The sequence below is a fragment of the Danio rerio genome, chromosome 7 (assembly GCF_052040795.2).
Source record: "Danio rerio strain M-AB ecotype USA chromosome 7, GRCz13ab, whole genome shotgun sequence".
Classification (NCBI taxonomy): Eukaryota; Metazoa; Chordata; class Actinopteri; order Cypriniformes; family Danionidae; genus Danio; species Danio rerio.
In genome coordinates, this window is record NC_141027.1 from 4,209,507 (window position 1) to 4,232,546 (window position 23,040).

At 36.6% G+C, this 23,040-nt stretch overlaps 3 protein-coding genes and 2 long non-coding RNA genes across 9 annotated transcripts in view; 3 read left to right on the forward strand and 2 right to left on the reverse strand.

The window, feature by feature from the left end:
- LOC147842925 (uncharacterized) overlaps positions 1 to 7,910 on the reverse strand; it is a 959,952-nt gene extending 952,042 nt beyond the window's left edge. Inside the window, exons 1-7 of the long non-coding RNA XR_015495241.1 lie at positions 7,773 to 7,910; positions 7,405 to 7,460; positions 6,801 to 6,860; positions 6,613 to 6,697; positions 5,873 to 5,987; positions 5,497 to 5,608; positions 3,789 to 4,440 (exon numbers count right to left, since the gene is read on the reverse strand). This is a non-coding gene — a long non-coding RNA (uncharacterized LOC147842925). The remainder of the gene's footprint in view (positions 1 to 3,788; positions 4,441 to 5,496; positions 5,609 to 5,872; positions 5,988 to 6,612; positions 6,698 to 6,800; positions 6,861 to 7,404; positions 7,461 to 7,772) is intronic.
- si:ch211-225k7.4 overlaps positions 1 to 23,040 on the forward strand; it is a 494,418-nt gene that overhangs the window by 291,788 nt on the left and 179,590 nt on the right.
- si:dkey-88n24.3 overlaps positions 1 to 23,040 on the forward strand; it is a 285,177-nt gene that overhangs the window by 259,762 nt on the left and 2,375 nt on the right.
- The window catches only part of slc12a10.1 (solute carrier family 12 member 10, tandem duplicate 1), a 98,686-nt gene that overhangs the window by 46,005 nt on the left and 29,641 nt on the right, over positions 1 to 23,040 (reverse strand). The gene's annotated exons all lie outside the window — the stretch shown is intronic.
- LOC101883073 (kelch-like protein 33) lies at positions 1,449 to 22,268 on the forward strand. 4 transcript variants are annotated; one of them, XR_015495167.1, is made up of 8 exons: positions 1,713 to 1,982; positions 11,002 to 11,703; positions 13,793 to 14,235; positions 15,099 to 15,221; positions 15,291 to 15,410; positions 16,271 to 16,521; positions 18,766 to 19,150; positions 19,222 to 22,268. XR_015495167.1 is itself a non-coding variant. In XM_087260266.1 (8 exons), the coding sequence occupies exons 2-8, from the start codon at positions 11,010 to 11,012 to the stop codon at positions 21,454 to 21,456; spliced, it is 2,328 nt and encodes a 775-aa protein (XP_087116392.1). In that variant the 5' UTR covers positions 1,713 to 1,982; positions 11,002 to 11,009; the 3' UTR covers positions 21,457 to 22,268. The 4 variants fall into 4 exon arrangements, 2 of the variants coding, with proteins under 2 accessions (XP_087116393.1, XP_087116392.1); XM_087260266.1 differs by having other exon boundaries at positions 18,766 to 18,936; positions 20,931 to 22,268; XR_015495168.1 differs by having other exon boundaries at positions 1,734 to 1,982; positions 18,386 to 18,936; positions 20,931 to 22,268.

The window sequence follows — 23,040 nt, forward strand, 5'->3', positions numbered from 1 at the left end:
TATTAATTTACTAGATATTTTTAATGACATTTAAATGTCAAGTGGCTAGTTAAATATATATATATATATATATATATATATATATATATATATATATATATATATATACATATATATATATGTATATATAAATATATATATATATGTATATATATCATTTTTTTCATTTTTTTCATTTTTTTCTAGGTTTTTCTCATGACTACATAACGTATTACTTTTAATATTTTTGAGCATGTAACTTTCCCTTTTAACACAGTAAAGCTCAAAGTGTCTTCTTTCCAATGATAGTGTTTTGCAGTTTACTGGAGTCAGGAACTGTTGCTATTTAAAGTTAGGTAGGTGTAAATCCCCTAAATTTTTGAATTGTTTTGAGTATGATTTTTCTGTTCGAAACAAATAAATCAAATCAAATCAAATCTGCGTTCACATTTATTTCATCCCGAGAGCAAAACTGCATGAACACTTAAAAAAATTGGGTTACTTTCACACAAATTGGGTAAAATATGGACCAATCTAGACATCAATATTTGATGGAGAAAATCCTCAGTCACAACAAATGGAAGCTTTTTCACACACACACACACACAAACACACACGCGCACACACACACACACACACACACACACACACACACACACACACACACACCATTATACTCTGGCAGACACCAAGCTTTTGAATAGCATATAGTGTATAATGTTACAAGAGCTATTTTTATGCTCATAAAATACTCACCTGTTAAACTTTGTATAATAATAATAAGAAGAAGAAGAAGAAGAAGAAGAAAAGAAGTAAAATTTCTATTAATACCTAATAATAATAATAATAATAATAATAAATAACAATAAGAAAAATAATAATAAGAAAAATAATTAATAATAATTATAAGAAAAAATAACAATATTAATACTTAGTAATAATAATAACAACAATGATAATAATAATAATAACAAATAATAATAATAATAATAAAATTATTACTACTACTACTAATAATAATAAATAATAATAATAATAAGAAAAATTATTATTAATAATAATAATAAGAAGAAGAAATAACAATATTAATACTTAGTAATAATAATAGTAACAATGATAATAATAACAAATAAGAAGAAGAAGAAGAAGAAGAAAATTACTACTACTACTACTAATAATAATAATAAAATTTATAAAAAAATTAAATTTTATTAATACTACTACTACTACTACTAATAATAATAATAATAATAATTATTATTATTATTATTATTAATATTATTAATATGTTTTTAAACAGCAAATCAACACATTAGAATGAAATTTTATATAACAGGAATAAATTAGCCTACATTTTAAACTATATTTTTATTTGATTAGAAAATAGAAAGAGAAAATAGTTATATCAAATAGTAAAAATATTCTGTCAATATTACAATTTATATATAATAATTTTCCCAGAAATTGGAAGGGCATCCGCTGCGTAAAAACTTGCTGGATAAATTGGCGGTTCATTCCGCTGTGGCGACCCGGATTAATAAAGGGACTAAGCCGACAAGAAAATGAATGAATAAAATAATAATCACAGGAGAATCGCGAGTTATAATGTGAATGACCTCAAGATGGAGCACAAAAACTTCACACTACACTGTTTTTGAATTTTAGCATGATATATTTAAGCGTGTAAACGTGTTTTCTATTATTTAATATATTAATTTTATCATGATATTAATATTATAATTTCTTTTTTTCTCAGGTCACGCGCATATGCCTTTGCTCTGTCATATAAGCAGCGCGCGCCAAAATCTATTATTAGTCTATTATCAACACGCAGAAACAAAACAAACAGGCTGCTGTCTAATATTCACGCAGATCGCCTCATATTATGAACATTAATCATCATTTTATCAGGTTTTGTTTTCTGTTCCAGCACTAGAGAAGCGGTGCTAAACACTGGAAGAGCGCGGGATTGTACTTTCTTCAATATCCACGAGCAGATAACGGTGAGTCTGCGTGGTTAAACTGTAATCAGGAGTGTTTTGCACAGTCATTTTTCATGTTTCGGAGTTTTCTTGTGTCAGTCAGTGTCAACAGTTTCTGCGGGGTCACCTCTGATATAATGACCGTGATAAAGAGCAGCTCATGTAACAATGGCGCTGAATGAAACCTCCTTTTCTTTTCTGAAATAACTAGCGAAGGAAATTACTTATTAACTTGGGAATGGATAAAAATATGTCGGGCCGTGTGTTAAAAAATGTATTCAGTACTGTAGCACATACTGAAAAAGTGTACGTGTTAAAGCACTAGAGCTAAACATTGATTTTAAAATCAAGACATTTTGTATTTATATATTTATGTATAAAGTTTCAGTTCTTCTGGATAGGTTTGAGTTGATAATACTCAATATGTGTGATTATATTTGATAATATTTCTTCCAAATATCGAATAAAAACGGAAATTAGAGGCTTTATTTTGACTTATTGGTATTTTGACTTATTTTTAGCTGTCAGACATGTTTTTTTTTTATTATTGATACCAACAGAAGACTATATACAATATTTGACAGAGTTAAATCACAACATATGAAAGTTTTTGTTCTGACTAATTGTCGTTTGTTTAAATCAATTTAAAATGATGATATTTTCTTTTGAAAAAATCTTAAATTGTTTCTAGAGTAAAATAATTATGAACAATTTACTCAATCTCGTACATAAGGAAGACAGTTAGTTCTAAAAGTAATACATTACAATATATCATAATCTTAAAAAGAAAATAATACAAAAATAACAACTTAGTCTGCCATCCTTCCTTAAAAAGTCAATATTATTAAAAGTCCCTTTATTAATCAGGGGTCGCCACAGTGGAATGAACTGCCAACTTGTCCAGCATATGTTTTATACAGCGGAAGCCCTTCCAACTGCAACCCAGTACTGGAAAACACCCATACACTATCGCAGTCAGAATTATTAGCCCCTGTTCAATTTTTCCCGATTTCTGTTTAATGAAAATAAGAATTTTTTCAGCACATTTCTAATCATAATAGCTTTAATAACTCATCTCTAATAACTGATTTATTTTGTCTTTGACATGATGACAGTAAATAATATTAGACAAAGTATTCTTGAAGACACTTCTATACAGCTTAAAGTGACCTTTAAAGGCTTAACTAGGTTAATTGGGGTAGCTAGGCAGGTTAATTAGGCAAGTTATTGTACAGCGATGGTTTGCTCTGTAGACTATCGAAAAAATAAAATACAGCTAAAGGGGCTAATAATTTTGTCTTAAAATGGTGTTTAAAAAATTAAAAACTGCTTTTATTCTAGCCGAAATAAAACAAATAAGACTTTCTCCAGAGGAAAAAATATTATCAGACATACTGTGAACATTTCCTTGCTCTGTTAAACATTGTTTGGGAAATATTTAAAAGACAAAAAATCAAAAGGGGGTGAATAATTCTGACTTTGACTGGACATACAGCCAAATAATAACAGCAGAGCTTCACATTTATTTTTCTTAAAAAATAAATAACACATTTATTTTATAATGACTTAATATTGTAATATTTTACGTTTAAAAAGTGTCATTATCCAAACTATATCTATATACACATATTACAGTACACTAAATGAATGCACATCTCTCTTTTAAATGTATATTTTCTATAGGATGCCTTACAATATTATATTTGTGAATATAAATTAGACACTGAAACTCAATCTGGAGCTAATAACTTACAATAACACTTACTTATAAAGTAAATAAGAAACAGATTTACTTTTTTTTTTTTTTTTTTTAAAGTGCATTAATACACTGTAAACGATTTCTTGTTAAATCAACAGTAAGTTACTGGCAACAATTATCCAGTAGCTGCTGTATTTCATAAAACGGTAACATTACTGTAATACTAATTACATTAGTATTACATTTACTGTAAAATGTAATACATCATTTTACTGTTGTTGATTTTTACTGTAACACCAATTACAGTAGTGATACACATACTGCAAAACTGAAAACAGTATTTTATTGTACATTTTTACCATGAAGAACTACGGTATTTTAACGTTACTTTTATTATTACTGTATAGTATTTTACAGTTATTAAATGTTATTTTATTTAATTTAATAGTGCTACTTTATAATGGGTAAAAAATGTTCAAAAATTGCACAAGTGTTATTTTAACTGTTCAAGAAATACAAGAAAAATAAAGAAACTGAAACTTTAACTTCACAATAAAGGTTTATTGTGTAAACCATGCTAAAACAGTAGCAATAATTCAATATAACAAAGCAACAGAACACTAATAAACAATTGATCATTAAAACCAGTCAACAATTAATGCATCAAAAATTATTACAATTTTAAAAACAGGTGAAAATACTGCTACAAGACAGGAAATGATGAAGGCCAAATGATGTGGAAAGGGACAGTGAAAAAGGGCAGCAGCACTTCTGATGATCCTGCAAAAATGACAAGCAAAATCAATCACTGAAGTAAAATCTAATCATCCCTCAAACCATTTAATTCATTCAGAAACGAAACACTGCACTGTTGATTTTTTATACATACATACATATATATATATATATATATATATATATATATATATATATATATATATATATATATATATATATATATATAAATATATATAACAGTTATAATATATATAACAGTTTTTTAATTGTTTTTGTTGGTGAAATACAGTTTGTTGTCAATTCACAATTTCACTAACGTTAATGGGGAAAAGATCAGCGGGCATTGTTCTTAAAGATTGCTATTCAGGTGTCCACACAGGTGTGTAAAAAATAAAGTCTCATCTTAACTTAATGTCCTACTCTGTATAGCTTGAATATCTGATTCCATGATCACACTACTAGTGCTTCCACGAATTTAAGAGGGGTGAACACAGTTCATTCTCACTTTAAGAGGCTACATATTTAAAATTAAATAAATAAAAATAATCTAATATAACGTGACTAATGTTAATTAAATACTTTTAGGCTTAGAGAACATGAAAGCCGTGGGTGATTTTTTAAAATAATGCTAATGATGAGTTACTGATATTTGGTTTGCATAAAACAAAGTAATCACTAAGCATTCATTTTTGGCAAAATCTGCAGAGAGGCTCAGCGACACGAGGAAATGTGTTAAAGTTGAGTAGAGAACTAAAGAGCAGTCTAGCCTACTTAATGAAATGTTTGTGGTAATATTCTGTGGTCAATTCGTATTACTGTATTTTAATATGCAGCAGTGATGGCATGTCAGCGAGACAAATAAACATTTTATCGAGTCATTTCATACAATTTATTTATTTATTTATTTTTATACAAACCCTCTAGTGACATTTCCTCAAACTAAATCATCATAACGTTACTGTGCACAGCATCAGTAAAACGTTGAAAATAATTTAAATACTTAATTTTTTAAAACAGTCACTGCTGATTACAAACTAACATTAAAGCTAAGCTTACAGAAATCCTGTATGCATGACAATATAAAGATGTATTACTCACTGATGTCGAAGCACTTCCAGGTCATCAGAGATGTAGACAGGACAGAATGTGTGCTATCAAATGAGCTCTGGTGCAGCCTTTGTTGGACATCCAGGTAGTATGTTCACCCACACTGTAAGAAACAAAAACAGAAACAATTTATTAAAATGTGAGGAATAGTAAACATGTTTGGTCTACAGAGAGAAGAAAATGTTTACTTTAAGCATTGATCCTAATGAATCTATTTCTGAACTACATTTAACCTCATCACGGAAACAGCATTTTTGAGCTTTTAGACCAGGGGTGCTCAACCTTGTTTGCTTTAAATTAGAATTAAAACAATAAATCTCTATGTCAAATAAAATACTTCAGATCTAAATAAAGCAGGTGCTTTTACCTAAAGGTTCCTTCCCTCCAGTTAGTTTGGCTGCAGATCCCTCCACATCTGTGCTTTATTCGGTTCTTGTCTTAAGAGTAACTGGTGTCGCATTCCAGGTCCATCACAATCTGGGCTAGAAGGACAATATGACAAAAGACAAGACACATATAAATAAGTCTCAGAATAAAATATTTAAAGGAATAGTTTACTATTTTGCCACTATTTACTCCACGTGTTTTAAACTAGTTTGAATTTCTGTTAAACACTGAAGCAGATATTTTGAAGAATGTTAGTAACCAGTAACTATTGACATCCATATTTGAACCAAATTTCTTTAAAAAATACGAGTTTGTGTTCAACGGAACAAATTAAATGTATAACTATTTTGAAACAAGTGGAGGATGCCAAAGATGCTATTATTTTCATTTTGGGGTGAACTGTCCCTTCAATTCAAGTGTCAAGCAATAGTCATAAAAACTGATGTGTCGCTTGAGGAAAACTAAATCAAGTACCTTCTTTGAACAAGCAGAATCATTATGCCATTGTATTCAGTGATTCTCTTTTACATTTTCCCACTATAAAACGATAGCTTCAACATGCAATCCATGTTAAGACAAAAATGAATAGCATAAAATAACATATTGAACTAAACTTACAGTTTCCAGGCTGTTTGAAAAAAAAAAACACATATGCCCAGTAAAATTGCTAATAAACACAAAGACAACAGTTATAGAAAAAAATGTTTGTCTAATATTTACTCAGCACTTGGTAGGCAAATAGCATAGCCGTGGCTGTTTTAACACCAGATGTTTTTTTTTTTTCTTAAAGTTTTCTTAGGAACTGCTGGAAGAAGAAAAAGAGGTTGTACATGAAACTCCTCACAACAAATCTGTGAACAACTTGACATTTAAAAATCTAATCAAAATGAGGAAGACGTCGACATTACCTTGAATAATCAAGTGAGGAGTGATTGGTTGCATCAGTTTTTCAACATCAATTACTGTAGCTGAAAAACAGATAAATATAGTAAGAGTAAAATAAGACTTAACATTAATTAATCTAAATCTATGGTACAACCATACCAATCTGTATAAGGTTAAAATACATTTGTACACAAATCATTCCCTGACCCCATCAATTTCTCTTAGAGTAGGATGGATATATATATATATATATATATATATATATATATATATATATATATATATATATATATATATATATATATATATAGTGATAATGACTTTGGCTTATATCTGTGTACTCAGAACGTACACTCACCTCAGGTACACCTGAACACCAAAAATTAAATGTACAATTAATGACACACTATACATCAAGCTCATTAACATTATTGAGAAATAGACAATTAATATGTATTTTGTTAATATTAACGTTAGCTTAAAATAATTCAGCTCCATTTAATAAAACAGTTAAGACTCATTTCATTATGAGTTTAGTTTAAATAACTAACTTACAGTTAGTTAAAAATTTTACCATAATGATAGCTTAGTCATAATGACTAACGTTATGTGAAGACCAGAGCTTACCTTAACGGTAAACGTTTAACTTTTCATGGTGACTTCGCCTTCATCTCAGTGTTGTGCTGAAATAGAGAATTCATTAATGCAGTTACAATAAGTTGAAGTTATGTTCTTCAGGTAACTTAACGTATGTTCAAAAACTCACTCAAGATAAACTTACTGTATCTAATAACGTTACCTCGCAAACACTACAATGACCGCCTGGCGTCTGTTATTTCTTGTTTAAAATACCGTTTGTTAACGGATAGCGTGACATAACATAAGAACCTACAACTAATGTCACTTGGTTAATTCTTTTAAATTACACACACAATACACAGAAATACTTATAAAACAATCCTTCAACGGACAGAATTTGACTTTAAAACACTTACCGAGGATGAATTCGCTGGATGAAAGACGACAGGTGAATTTCAAATTAGGAGAGCCGTTGCCTGCATGTCGAGTCGTGTCCGTTCGGTTCTATGAATCGGCTCCTTAGTGAACAGTAAAGAGTCGAATCCGCCTAAAACAGATTCCTTTTTGTGTATGATTCATTACTATTTCGTTATACTGCTTGGCCACACGCATTTATACACTAATTATACACTAATTGCATATTGCTGAATGTGCTTGTGAACACGTGTGATCAAATAATTCCCGAGCAAACGGTTCAATACGATTCAGAGTCGCTCGAGTGCTGAACCGAACCAGTGCAAACGTGATATTGATTACAATATAGTAACATTGTTTTTTATTCACTTTACCAACGAAATTATTACATATATCTGACCTTGACAATACGAATAAAGTTCGTTTGAAGTGTTTTGAGAATTAATATTTTTTTCTCCCAGAATTCATTTCACATCAACAAGCAAATGGTTGCGTTTAATATGTCACGAAATGACATTTTAACAGTGTTTCATGCGAGAATGTAGTTCTTACAAACTTAAATCTGTGGTTTATTTATAGATATCATGTGTAAATTGTAAGCGTGCTTTGCCGATAGCGGAGATTCTGACCTCCAGGGTGTCCATCATCATGTATCCGGCGAAACGAGGTTATAATCGGCTAGACATGTGAGACTTGCCCCGGTCTTAGATGGCTCTATAATGAATGTGTTATGAAATTTAGTTTTAACCGTTTTTCATGCGGGAATGTAGTTGTTTTAAACTCAAGTCTGTGGTTTATTTATAGAGATGGTGGGTATTTTAAAATATTGTTTTGAAAATGCGGAGATATGTGACCTCCATGGTGATGACGGGTGCCCTAACCTCATGAATCAGTCTAAAGCAGGCTGGTCATTCTGACATTTAAGCTAACTTTGGTTTCATGAATCAATTACTTTTGTTCCAGTTTACGTTTTGGTTAAGCACAAATTTATGTTGATTAAAAATGATTTAATATTTTCATGTTAACCTTATAAAATTAAGGTGCAGTACACCCAAATATGGAAAACCAGGGGACAGCTTTATGCACTGAACAGTCTGAAGAAATAGGTTATTTTATTTTTCTTCACAAAATACTTTGTCAAAAAAAATAAACAATAATAATATAAAGTGTGTGTAGAGTTTTTCATGGTCATTTGCAGTACTGTATTTAGATGCACAGTAACTGATTTTTTCCCAAAATTCATTGTAAAATCTGCAGTAGCATACTGTTAATCATGTTCACAGTATGGAAATGTTGAGAATACATTATCATGCTGTGAAAACAGCAATATATACAGTAACACACTGTGCACAGCTTATACAGTAAACAACTGTTGAGAAATGCAGTATAATACCGTGAAAACAACAGAAATCGTTTACAGTGTACTTAATATGAATACTTAATATGCACCCGTCACAAATCTCTCTTTTAAATTATTTTAGGATGCTATTATTACATTTGTGCATACATTAGTCAGTACTGATCTGGAGCTAATCTAACAAAATTACTTACGATAATGGTCCAAAAATAATCACACCCAAATGTCTACAGTGCTCAGCGTAATTGAGTTCAGCCCATTTTGAAATCGAATATTTTCATCCATTTCTCAGTTAATATTGGCAATGTATTTTGGTGCACTTAGACAGATTCATTCATTCATTTCTTTTTGATTTAGCTCCTTTATTAATCTGGGAATGAATCGCCAACTTATCCACCATATGTTTTAAGCAGCGGGTGCCCTTTCACCTACAACCCATTACCGGGAAACACCCATACACTCCTATTCACACACATTCACTTATACGGACAATTTAGCCTACCCAATTACCCTATAGCGCATGTCTTTGGACTTGTAGGAAGAGCACCCACGCCAACACGGGGAAAACATGCAAACTCCACACAGAAATGCCAACTAACCCAGCCAGGGCTCGGACCAGCGACCTTCTTGCTGTGAGACGACAGTGCTAACCACTGCGCCAACCTGCCACCCTGTCAAAATAAATCTGAACAATCATTGTCCTTAATCCCGAACATAATGGAGACGATTTGGTTATTAAAGTGAAATATTACAATCTATCATAATCATTAAAAGAAAATAAAGCAAAAATAACAGTAATTAAGACATTACTGTTCCTTAAAAATAACTTCTTTTTTTTAAAGTGTATTAATGCTTAATAGTGTAATTCATTAGTAACATTATCTAAAACTATATAGGTCAAATATTTTGGTACATTGGAACAAAACAGATTTATTAAAGGAATTTATTTATTAAAATAATATTTTAGTCACAGAACATATTTAGAAATTGAAATATAATACATTTAAATTCATGCAAAATATTGCAAAAAAAAGACACTACAAAATGTTTACAATTAAAATTTATTTATTTTTGTTTCTTTTGATTTTTCATTTTGAATTTAATTTGTATTTAATGTATTTGTCCTTAACAAATAAAAAATCTATCTATCTATCTATCTATCTATCTATCTATCTATCTATCTATCTATCTATCTATCTATCTATCTATCTATCCATCTATCCATCTATCTATCTGCCTGCCTAGCTACCTGCCTGCCTATCTATCTATCTATCTATCTATCTATCTATCTATCTATCTATCTATCTATCTATCTATCTATCTATCTATCTATCTATCTATCTATCTATCTATCTATCTATCTATCTACCTGCCTGCCTAGCTACCTGCCTGCCTATCTATCTATCTATCTATCTATCTATCTATCTATCTATCTATCTATCTATCTATCTATCTATCTATCTATCTATCTATCTATCTATCTATCTATCTATCTATCTATCTATCTATCTATCTTTCTATCTATCTATATCCATCCATCCATCCATCCATCCATCCATCCATCCATCCATCCATCCATCCATCCATCCATCCATCCATCCATCCATCCATCCATCCATCCATCCATCCATCTATCTATCTATCTATCTATCTATCTATCTATCTATCTATCTATCTATCTATCTATCTATCGTATCTATCTGTTTGTCTTTCTGCCTGCCTACCTACCTGCCTGCCTACTTACCTACCTACCCATCCATCCATACATACATTCATGCCAACAGTGGCTTAAAATAATGACAAGCCACTATAGTATGAAATTTACCATTTTTATTCACTTGTTTTAAAACTGAATGATTTTACCATTTAAACAGGTTTAAACATGTCTCAGTTTAAAACCAGAGTGACGTTAGAGAAAAAAGAGCCAGACAAGAAAACACTTCCCCAGCCTAGAACTTCTTTAAAAGCCAGACGTGAAGAAAGAAAAGAGAAAGAAGCTGTAAATCTCATCACATCCTCAGCTCTGAAGAGCAACAGAGAACAAAACTCAACCCCACCCACTTTTAGAAGACCTCCCCCTGTTGAGCCCCTTATTGACCCAGAGCTCCGCCCATTTTTGCTGTCCACCCACTGCGATGCCCTCTTCATGTCACTGCGAGGACTCAAGTCGGAGGGGCTTCTGTTGGACTGCAGTTTAAATCTCCCAGGCCATGCCTACAAGGCTCACAGATTAGTGCTGGCTGTTGTCAGTCAGACTGCGGAGGCATGGCTGTTTTCTGGAGAGGCGGGGCTTCAGGAGCTGGCTATTGATGGAGGAATGGTGACTCCTGCTGGACTAGAGGCTGTACTGGACTTCTGCTACACTGGAGAAATAAACAGAGGAGAAACTGAGGAACTGCTGGACGCCTGCAGGAGTTTGAGGGCTGATAGACTGCTGAGACTGTGTGGAGGAGATACAGGGTCATTCAGTGCGAGAGAAGAGAGGGAGAGGAGTTTGCAGCTCATCCGAGCACTGTGGGAGAGGAATGTTGGCTGTGATGCCATCATACAGACTGACAGTGGTGACCGTTTGCCTGGTAACTATAGGATGTCCTTTAACTTTAATGTTTTAAGAAGTCAAGTTATTTATTTTTAATTAATTATTTTTAATAAAATTGTTAATTTTTAATTATTAGTTAATTAATTCAAGTTAATAATTTTTGCAAATGTGAATGTGTATATATATATATATATATATATATATATATATATATATATATATATATATATATATATACACATATATATATATGCAATTGAAGTCAGAATTATTAGCCCCCCCTTTGAATTTTCTTTTCATTTTTAAAAATTTCCCAAATTATGTTTTAGGTCTGTTAGGATTACCTAAATGATTTACATTTGCTAAATGCCAGAATAATGAGAGAATTTATTTTTTGGAGAATTTTTTATTAATTTCTAGACAGTCAAACTTTTACACACATTTCCTTGGTATTTTTTAGTTTTGCTTTTAAACTGTGTAACTTTGGTCAGACATTTTGGGTATTCTTCCACAAGCTTATCACAATAGTTTGAAGGAATTTTGGTCCCTTCCTCCTGACAGAATTAGTAAGTCTTCCTCGCGCAAGCTTTTTCAAATCTGTCCACAAATTTTCTATAGGATTGAAATCAGGGCTTTGTGATGGCCACTCCAAAACATTCACTCTATTGTCCTTAAAGCACATTTTAACTAGTTTGCAGTATGCTTAGGGTCATGGTCTGTTTGGAAGACCCATTTGAGGCCAGGCTTAAATTTCCTGGCTGATGTCTTGAGATGTTGCTTCAGTATTTCTACATACTGTTCTTTCTTCATGATGCCATCTATGCTGCGAAGTGGACCAGTCCCTCCTGCAGCAAAACAGCCCCACAACATGATGCTGCCGCCCCCATACTTCACAGTTGGGATGGCGTTTCTAGACTTGTAAGCTTTCCCATTTGTCCCCCAAATGTAACACTGGTCATTATGGCCAAACAGTTCAATATTAGTTCTGTCAGAGCACAGGACATGTCTCCTAACATGAGTCTTTTTCCCAGTGTCATTTAGCAAATTGTAATCTGGCTTTGTTGTTGATTCTGGCTTGTTGATTTTCCCATGTTGTCACATAAGGAAGCAGTGTGTTTGAGCTTTTCCCTAAATACTATTTTACAGTTGTGCCTCCAATTAACTCAAATGTTGTAAATTAGCCAATCAGAAACTTCCAAAACCTTCATTATCTGAGCTTTTTCAGAGGCAGAATAATCTTATAAAGTAATCACTTTTCAGTCAATGAGTTAATTTAAAGCAACATTTACTCACTTTAAAAGTGCAGTCAATCTATTGCTTTTAAATCAACAGGTTTACTCTCTTTTTTAAAGTCAACCAATTGCTTTTTACAGTGTAAAAGGGTGACAGAAACCTCAACATGGCAAAAATGAATGTTATCGCACTTAATCATTCATATTATACCTTTTGTTGCATTCGCTGTAAAAAAAGCTAGCTTTCACACAAATCCTTTCGGTGGTCCCAACAAAAATTGATTAGGTTAAAGTCCACATGAGTCAGCGCAATAGCCTAGTGGTTAGTGTGCTGACATATGGTGCAGTAGCAGCACCTCAGGGTGTCCTGAGTTCGAATCTTGGCTTGAGGACATTTCCCAACCCTACCCCCTCTCTCTCTCTCTTCAACTTTGTTTCCTGTCTAAAATACTGTCCTGTCCTCTCAATAAAGGCCAAAAATATATATTTTTTTCTTATTGACGCAGTGTCTGGAGAAATGGAATATTAAATGAGAACACAGTGGGTGTGGCTTGTTTTTTTTCCTACTTTAAGCTGATTGGATGTTGTAAAGTAGGCATTTCATTTTGAAAGATCTGGAAAGGGTTTATGGAGAGTTATTACAACCCAACAGACTCTTTCTTCTCACCGATTTTGTTTGTTGTCATAGCAATGTCAAAACTGACTGCTGGAGGCTGTGGTTAAGTGTGTTAGCCCCGCTCAATACAATAGACTGACCTAATCTAAAAATTTAACAAAAACAAACAGGAAGTGCATTTAAGAACTGTGTTGTTTCAACTCATTTTAGGTAAGTAGTTTGAACAAGCAACAAAGGTCTTTTTTTGAGTGTATTTCTCCATGGCTTCTCTCTTCCAGCTCATCGTGTCATATTAGCGGCCGGTGCGGACTACTTTCGTGCTCTGTTCTGCGGAGGGTTACGTGAGTCTAGAGCAGATGTGGTGTTTCTGCATGGTGTTTCGTCCTGGATTCTGCGGGATCTACTGGAGTTCATCTACTCCGGCCGGCTGAAACTGAGCAGTACAAACGTGTGGGATCTGACAGAAGCTGCGGCACAGTTTCAGCTGCAGGGGGTGCTGGAGCTCTGCTTAAACTTTCTGCAGGACAACATGGACGAAAACTCCTGCCTGGACATTCTGGCTCTGGCTGAAGCCTACAGTCTGGAGGATCTGGCCAAACGGGCAGAGGATTATGTTTTAGCCCACTTTCAGAGGGTCTCGGAGGGGGAAAAGTTTAATGATCTGCCCTGCATTCAGCTGAAGCGCTTCCTGGAAAGAGACGCACTCAATGCAGACAGTGAGGTGAGAGTAAAACAATGCAGTCGAAGTCAGAATTATAACCCCTAACTGGCCACTTTATTAGGTACACATGTCCAACTGCTCGTTAACAGAACTTTCTAATCAGCCAATCACTTGGCAGCAACTCAATGCATTTAGGCATGTAAACATGTTCAAGATGATCAGCTGCAATTCAAACCGAGCATCAGAATGGGGAACAAAGGTGATTTAAGTGACGTTGAACGTGGCATGGTTGTTGGTGCCAGACTGGTCTGAGTATTTCAGAAAATGCTGATCTACTGGGATTTTCAAGCACAACCATCTCCAGGGTTTAAAGAGAATGGTCTGAAAAAGAGAAAATATCCAGTGAACGGCAGTTCTGTGGGCGTAAATGCCTTGTGATGCTAGAGGTAAGAGGAGAATGGCCAGACTGGTTCCAGCTGATAGGCAACAGTAACTCAAATGAGCACTCGTTACAACCGAGGTCTGCAGAAGAGCATCTCTGAACACACAACACCTCCAACCTTGAGGTGGATGGGCTACAGCAGCAGGAGACCACACCTGGTGCCATATAGAGCACCTTTGGGATGTGGTGGAACGGGAGATTCACATCATGGATGTGCAGCCGACAAATCTGCAGCAACTGTGTGATGCTATCATGTCAATATAGGCCAAAATCTTTGGTGAATATCAACTGTACCTTATTGAATCTATGCTAAAAAGGATTAAAGCAGTTCTGAAAGCAAAAGAGGGTGTCAGGTGTACTAGTCAGGTGTACCTAATAAAGTGGCCAGTGACACAATTACAATTGCTCATTTCAGGAAATAAACATCTGCTAATTTACTGAGCATGTCAAAGTTCCTTATGTAGTGACTGAATGTTTGCAGATAGACGTGTTCAGAGCTGTGGTGAACTGGGTCCAGGAGGATGAACAGCACAGACTGTCTGATCTCTCAGGGTTGATGCAGAGCGTTCGCTTTCCTCTCATGAAGCCTGAGGAGCTGCAGGAGGTAAAACACTTCTGCATGGACAAACACACACTGTTCATATCTTCACATCTATGAAAATCTCCTGTTCAGGTGCAGGAGTGTAAGCTGATGCTCAGATGTGCCGAAGGAAAAACAGCTCTGGATGCTGTGAAGAATCTCCTGTGTGATGATCGGAGATCCATGGACTGCAAGCCGCGCACACCGAATCAGGTAAATCACTTATAGATTGGCTTCATTAAAGGGGATCTATTACGCAAAAATCACTTTTATAAGGGGTTTAAACATAGTTGTGTGGCAGCAGTGTGTCAATATAACCAGCTTTTAATGCTAAAAAGTTTTTAATTAAATTTTTTTATAATCAGACTTGATTTTAACGGTCGGCAGAAACACTTTGATTGACATTCTCCCTTTGTGTGATGTCATCAGAGGGGGAAACCCCGCCCAATATTGACCATCTGTTCCTTATTAGCATAGGACGTTAGTCTTGATTTGAATCTGCCACTTCTTACTCACAGGCATTTGCAGCTCCACCCTCTTTTGGAAAGAGCACAATCTCATTTAAATTTAAAGTGACAGCCACCAAAATAACACATTTCGGATAAAAGCCTGAAAGGGGCAGTTTCAGAGATGCAAGCATCCTTTCCACTTTACATGAAAAACGATAAGCGGCAAACCGAAAGTCATTCCTTTCCAACGGAGAGTAGTCCGGGAGCTGCGTGGACTTCCGATCATCTCCGTATGCAGAAAATTTGGATCTGAATTGAGCTGCTGATCCGTTGAAATATTTAAACTCCTGCGACTAGACCAGGGGTGGTCAAACTTGATCCTGGAGGCCCAGTGTCCTGCATAGTTTATCTGGCGTTAAATAAAAATTAAATAAGTTAAATAAAACTAGTTTATAAATAACTTTATGTGTCATGCAGGAAGTTCTGGGGAAGGTAATTTTCCGGTTGTTAATCATAATTAATTACTATACAAACTTCCTGTATATTTCAGAACCCCCTACACGAGGTTGCTAAAGATTTTCTATCGGTTGCTACTCATTTTTCCTTCTGTTTAATCTGTCTTAGGTTCTGGTGATTGTTGGTGGAGATTGTGTGAATGAGGATTTCGAGCGTCGAGAGCCGAACCTCTGCCTGTGGTTTGCTTGTCGGTTTGTGCGTGGAGAAGGCCTGAAGCGCTCCATCGAGTGGAAACCTTTGGCACATCTTCCTGAACCGCCACGTTTTCGCCACTGTGCATGCGTCCTCAACAACACACTCTACATCCTTGGGGGACGCAAATACTACGGTGCCCTGGACATCCTGAAGAGCGCTTTGAGGTGAGAGTGAAGACTATCGAGACGCAAAATCCACTCATATAAGTATCAATGGTAAAATTGCAATGCTCAATACAGCTGCCCTAGCAAAGTAATGCCTCGCTTCCACTGAGTGGTACAGTATAGCTCAGTATGGGTCACCTTTATCAGCATTGCGTCTCCACTGTATTCCCAAGAAACGGCTACCACAGGCAACAGGCAAATTACCTATTTCTGACATGGAGAGGAAGTGACGAAAAATAGCAATGCAAGTCTCTTCGACCTGCAATTGGAATTTGTGCATCATTCCGAGTTCAGATAATGGTCCAAAAGGCAATAATAATAATTCAATATGGAAGTTTGTTCATGTTTTAGGTTGCTGAAAGAATCTTTTGCTTCTTTGTTTTTTCAGGATTCTCATTTGTTTTTCTGCGCATCACTCTGGCATTTTTTCCATTTCCCAAAGGATGTTAGAAGCACTTCAATAATCTCGCTCCGCCTTTTGATACACTTTTGTTGTGCTAGAAACTCTTTGAAAAGTGTACCCAAAAAGTGATATGGTACGGTTCGCTTTTTGGCACCTTACCTTTGGTACCTAACGGGCATAAAAGCATACCGAACCCTACCGTACCATGCCACTCGCTAGAAATGGGTCATTAGTCCAAAAGATGTGTTTGTTATTTATGACGATCCATGTCATTTGGCAAAAAAGAGATGTTCTTAACAAAGCAACAATGTTAATAGGAAAGGTTACTTTATTTGGTTGTCCAAACTAACATGTTTTGATTTAAAGATGTAAATTTTACTCTCCAGTTTGACCTTCCATCCACACTGAGACAGTGTTTTTAGGCAATGAAACAGTGGATAGACTCTTCAGAGTGGAAAGATTTTGATAAATGCTCATTTTTGTGTCACATTGAAAATGAAGGTGTTCAAAAGCATTGGTGCATTTTTGGTGACGTCATGATTTTGTCAAGTACGATGCAATCCTGGAATAACATCTATGTTGATCCCGGAATATCATTTATGTTCGAAAATGTAATCAATACCTATTCCCTTCCCCTAAACCCAACCATGGCTAAAATTATTCCCGGAATCAGAGGGGAATAATGGATAACAATCAAGTAGAAGTGCATAAACCTAACCATAAGCCTAAACTTTACATAATTGGTGAGCATATCCCTTAATTCTGATTGGCTGATTGAAATGTTGTTTTAGTATCAACATAGATGTTAATCCAGGAACATGTCTTGGTGACATCAGGGCAGGGCATTTTCGGTCATGTGACCCATTCTGCTAAAATGGCGGAGTGCAATGTACAGCAGTTGTTTTGGATGCTCTCTGTTTGGACAGTGTTGTTAAAAAGTCAGTTTGTTCATGCACTAGATTGGTTTTCTTCGACGGACACAGCATGTCTACTCAGAGCTCAATGATAGTTCAGTATCCACAGGACTTCACTAAACAGTACCCAATAGATTGGAAACAAATTTGATGTAACCAGAAAAAGGTAGTTTGCCATCTCTAGGTTAGAGGAAAGTCTTTACCCCAAAATACTTGAAGGTGGAGGAGTTCAAGTATTTTGGGGTTTTGTTCACGAGTAAGTGAAGGATGGAACGTGAGATTGACAGGTGGAGCCAAAAGGCAAAGCTCTCGAGACTGATCAGTCTACATTCCTACTCTCAACTATAGTCATGAGCTTTGGTTCATGACTGAAAGTAGATCTCAGATTCAAGCGGCCAAAATGAGTTTCCTTCACAGGGTGGCAGGGCGAGGGATGAGGAGGGTCCACAGGGTGAGAAGCTCTTTCACCCGGGAGGAGCTCGGAGTAGAGCTGCTGCTCCACCACATCGAGTGAAGTCCGCTGAGGTGGCTTGGTCATCTGTTTCAGATGCCTACTAGACGCCAACCTAGGGAGGTGTACCAGGCAAGTCCCACTGGGAAGAGACCTCAGGAAAGACCCAGGACACGATGGAGTATGTCTCTCGACTGGCCTGGGAATGCCCCCCGGGGGAGCTGGAGGAAGTGTCTGGGAAGAGGAAAGTCTGGAGTTCTCTCCTGAGACCGTTGCCCCCGCGACCCGGCCCCGGAAAAATGGATGAAAACAAATGATTAAATGAATGATGTAACAAATTCAAGGAAACAATTGTGTGAACATGGCAGATTAAAATGCACCAGAAACAAAATATTTGCAAAGGATTCAAAACTTGATGAAGCAGTGTATTAGAAGTGTGTTCACGCAGCAGTTTGAGATGCTGTTTCTGTGTGTAGATTTGATCCAGCTCAGGGCCGATGGGAACGTCTTCCCGACATGTCCAGACCCAGGGATTATTTTGCGGCTGTGTGTCACAGAGGGAAGGTGTTTGTCCTGGGGGGAAACTGTGATGACGTGAACTGTCTGGACACAGTGGAGTGTTACACACCTGAAGATGACACATGGAGGTCCGCAAACATGTCTACTCATATTTATGATCACAGAATGAACAGTTATGAATAAGTTACTGGCATTCTATTGGAAATAAATGAAGCAGATTGGGTGTCATGTATCAAAGCAATTTGGTTAATCAGTTTTTAAAATTAACAAATACAAATGCTCGTGCCTGTACATGCATGTCTCATTTCTTCCTCGTTTGTGTGGTCAAATGTGTTTAAAATAGTCAGGCGATTTTCATAATCGTCAGATCGCCATTGTTTTCACACTGCATGACAATTGAGGGTGGCGTTCAGCTGCTGTTGTGTTCATACTGCATGATGGATCTGTGACAGGAGGATGTACAATGTAGGACAACAAAACAATCTGTGACAATTCTGTCTGGCTTAAAAAGCATGATAAAAAGCATGATAATATCACTCAAGATCATGTGCGAACATGCAATATTTATTTGAAATGCTCAGTGCGCTGAATGACTAGAGTGATAGGGCAAAAAGTAAAGAAAATTATGGAGCAAGAAATGTTTGCTGCTGTGACTGATCAAGTAATTCTTTATTTCTGTTTAATGTTGTTGTAAAGCTTGTTTATTCTGATATTGTGGTCTAAAACTCCTCCCCAAACTCGCCACTGACTTGTATCCTGTTCTTTCATTGGCTGTTGTTCATATCTGATGTATTTTTGTCAGTCCAAACTCATTCCTCATTTCATTCATTTTAAATCATCAAGAATTTGCTTGGATCACATTTGTGATAATTCAAACTGTGTGATTGTGCCTCATGTGAATCAGCACAGATTTCAGACATTTCACTTAACTTGCCTGCAAGCAAAAATCAGGGCCAAAATTGAGCAGTGTGAACTCAGCATGCACTCTAAGGGCCTACTCACACTATGCCATCCGTACCGTGCCTAGGCCCGTTTCCCGGATCGTTTGAGAAGTGTGAGTGCGCTGAATCGGGCTCAAGCACGGTTCACTTGGCTGGTCCTGGCCCGGTTGGAAGAGGTGTGCCTGAGCGCAGATCACTTGGGCTTTGGCTCGTTACGCTTGTGTGTGAGTGCAAAACGCGCCAAAGCCCGAAACTGAAAGCGATACGTGACTTTTAAGGGACTGTTTCATATGGATTTATTAATAATTCTTACTGTTCAGTGAATGCAAACTGCCGTAGTTCATTGAAGACGAGAACTCCTCACTGCATGACAGCTGCGCGCCTTCAGCAGACCTCCTCATTCCTACAGCACGAGGGCTTTATGATTGTTTATGAGCGCCAAAAGTGGCGGATCTGTTCGGCAAAATAACTGTCTGCGTGTCCCCGCATCTCTAAGGACTGTTTGGCGAAATATTTGACGGCATATCAAACGACTGAAACGATATAACTAGAGAAATCTCCACTGTGCTGCTGAGTGAGAGAGCGCTTTTCACTGATCAGCGCAGCAGCGATGACGTAAGCGTGCCGAAGCCCGTTTGTGGTGTGAGCGCGGGCCGTCGGGGGAGACAGGAGGGGGGACAAGCGTGCTTTGGCCCGGTTCGAGGCAACTGAACCTAGTGTGAGTACGGCCTAATTTAACCCAACTATGACGACTTCCGCTATTGAGAAACCCGTAAATGTGGAAAGGGTTAGTGTTTTTGTGATTTTTCCTGCCTGATCTCACGGGGAAACTTAACTATTTTACGTTTTGTCAGTTGAGTCGTATGAAGTTTAGTCGTACAAAAATCTACGATTTTAAAAAGGAGGCGGGGACCCAACCACACCCTCCAAACCCAACCATCACTGGGGGATAAGCAAATCATACTAAATTGTTTGAATGAGATCGTAAATAGTCGAATTCAAAAAGTCGAATTGCCGTGACAAAGCTTTGGATTTTTAAGTAAATGGATGAATTTAGGCCAGCCCTAAAAAAGTGACTTTAATTCTAGAAAATATGTTAAATGATATTGATAGTGCATGCTGACTTCTCTCAAAAAGCCAGGGTCATCAAATCTGACATATTTTCATCTGTTGACACACAGGTTAACTCATCCTCTAGATGTGCCTCTCTGTGGTCACGCCGCTGCTGTGTTCAACGGAGAGATCTTTGTGTCGGGCGGTTGCGACTCTCGTCTACGCTGCTATCCCTATCTGTGGCTCTATGACCCGGTGCATGGCTGCTCCAAACGAGCACGCATGACAGAAGGGGTGGGCCGGGCTGGTCATGTGATGCTGGTTTCAGAACACCGATTGGTTGTGGCTGGAGGGTTGCAGCCGGTGTGGGCGGGGTTTAGAGACCAGCTGCAGTGTGAGTCGTATGATCCTGTTCATGACTCCTGGACGTCGTTCCCTCTGCTGCCCCGACCGCATCTCTCGCCCGCAGCAGCCACTCTTGATGGACACCTGTATGTTTTAGGAGGATCTTCAGCTGATTCAGCTCGTGATACACCCTGGGTTCATCGATACGATCCACAGGCAAAATGCTGGGATAAACTTGGAGCAATGCCACAACCTTACACGGATCTGGCCGCATGTGCTTTACAGCTGCCCATCAGCCTGAAGACCTAAATCTCTCTATCACTCACTTGGTTTCAGCTTATTTCCTGCTCCACCAGAGATTCCCTCAGTGGAATGAACTGTCGATTACTCTGGCATATATTTAACACAGCAGATGCCCTTTCTGCCACAACCCAGCTCTGAAACTGAACAGAACACATGGCAGAACATGCAAACTCCACAGATAAATGCCAACTGGCCCAGCCAAAACGTCTTGTTGTGTGGCAACCATGCTTATTACTTAGCCACCATGCTGAAAAGCTGAAACACTACCATGTAATTGTATCTCTCACTCTCCTTCAGCTTAGTCCCTGCTTTATCAGGGGTTACCACAGTGGAACAATGATAATAAAAGAAACCTTCCTTCCTTTAGCACAACAAGTCTCTGTGCACAGTCAAGTTTCTTTGTATAATTAGCACTTGTTTTATGTATTGTGTTATAACTGTGTATGAACACCAGATGCCACTGTTGTTCGCCTGCAACTCCCTGCGAACTACAGTGGCAAAAGAACTACATATCCACACATTCCTTTGTGCATACAGCCGGTCTTTCATATACACTGATTGCAATCACAGCTGTCTCTGTTTCCCCGTTGATTACCTGGACTACATATTCAACTATTCCACCTCTGTTTGTTAGTTTGTCGTTTGTCGGTATGTATGTTCCTGATTCCAGTCTGTATCCTGTTATCCTTGTTAAAGTCTAGTTCAAGTTTAATCAGTTTGAGTTCCTAGTTTGTTTTTTTATTTTGTTACTTTGATTTTGGGATTTTTGTCACTGTCACTGCACAATACAACAATTAAACTGCACTTGGATTCTACAACCTGTTTTTGTTCCTGTTTTGATCACCCTAACATGACAGTATTGTCTCTTCTTAAATCGCTGAATGCCTCGTGAATTATAAGTTGTTTTGGACAAAACTGTTTGCAGAGTAGTTTATTTATAAACTAATTTCGAGAGGATCACGTGCTTATGATTGATCACAGCTGGTCCTGCATTAGTCAATTTTTGATTCACCAATCAGACGATTCCAAAGTCTCCATAAATGACCAGAGTTCCATATGACAGCCATCTTCATTTTGAATAACCCCTCCTTCCTCCCCTACTACAGTTGCAAGAACATCACTGGTTCTAGTCCTTACCAAGTCATTTAATGTATACACGTTCTGCCTGTGCTCATGTAGGTTTTCTCCCACCATCCTAAAACATGCAACTTAAGTTAATTGACTAATCCAAATCGGCACCATAGGCATGCTCCTAGTAAGTAGTTATATCTTTATAACAATTCCTAATTGCTTATTAGCTACAAACAGCAGGGGAGTTCTCGAGATCTACCTGGAAAGGAAAAGAGATCTACCATGGCTGGAAAACAACGTTATTGTTTGTATGAAGTAGCCTACTTCATTGAGAATATGTGCCACAATTTTACATTGCTGCTAGACAGATTTGCATCTTCATCTCTTCAGCACACACAAGATTCAATTGACAAAATACCAAGTTCACTCAATTTTACTTTGCAGCATACAGGAGTTGTTGGTCTACTGCTGCCTCATTGAGGTTGTTTATGTAGTTTTAGTTAATCACAAGTTGATCAC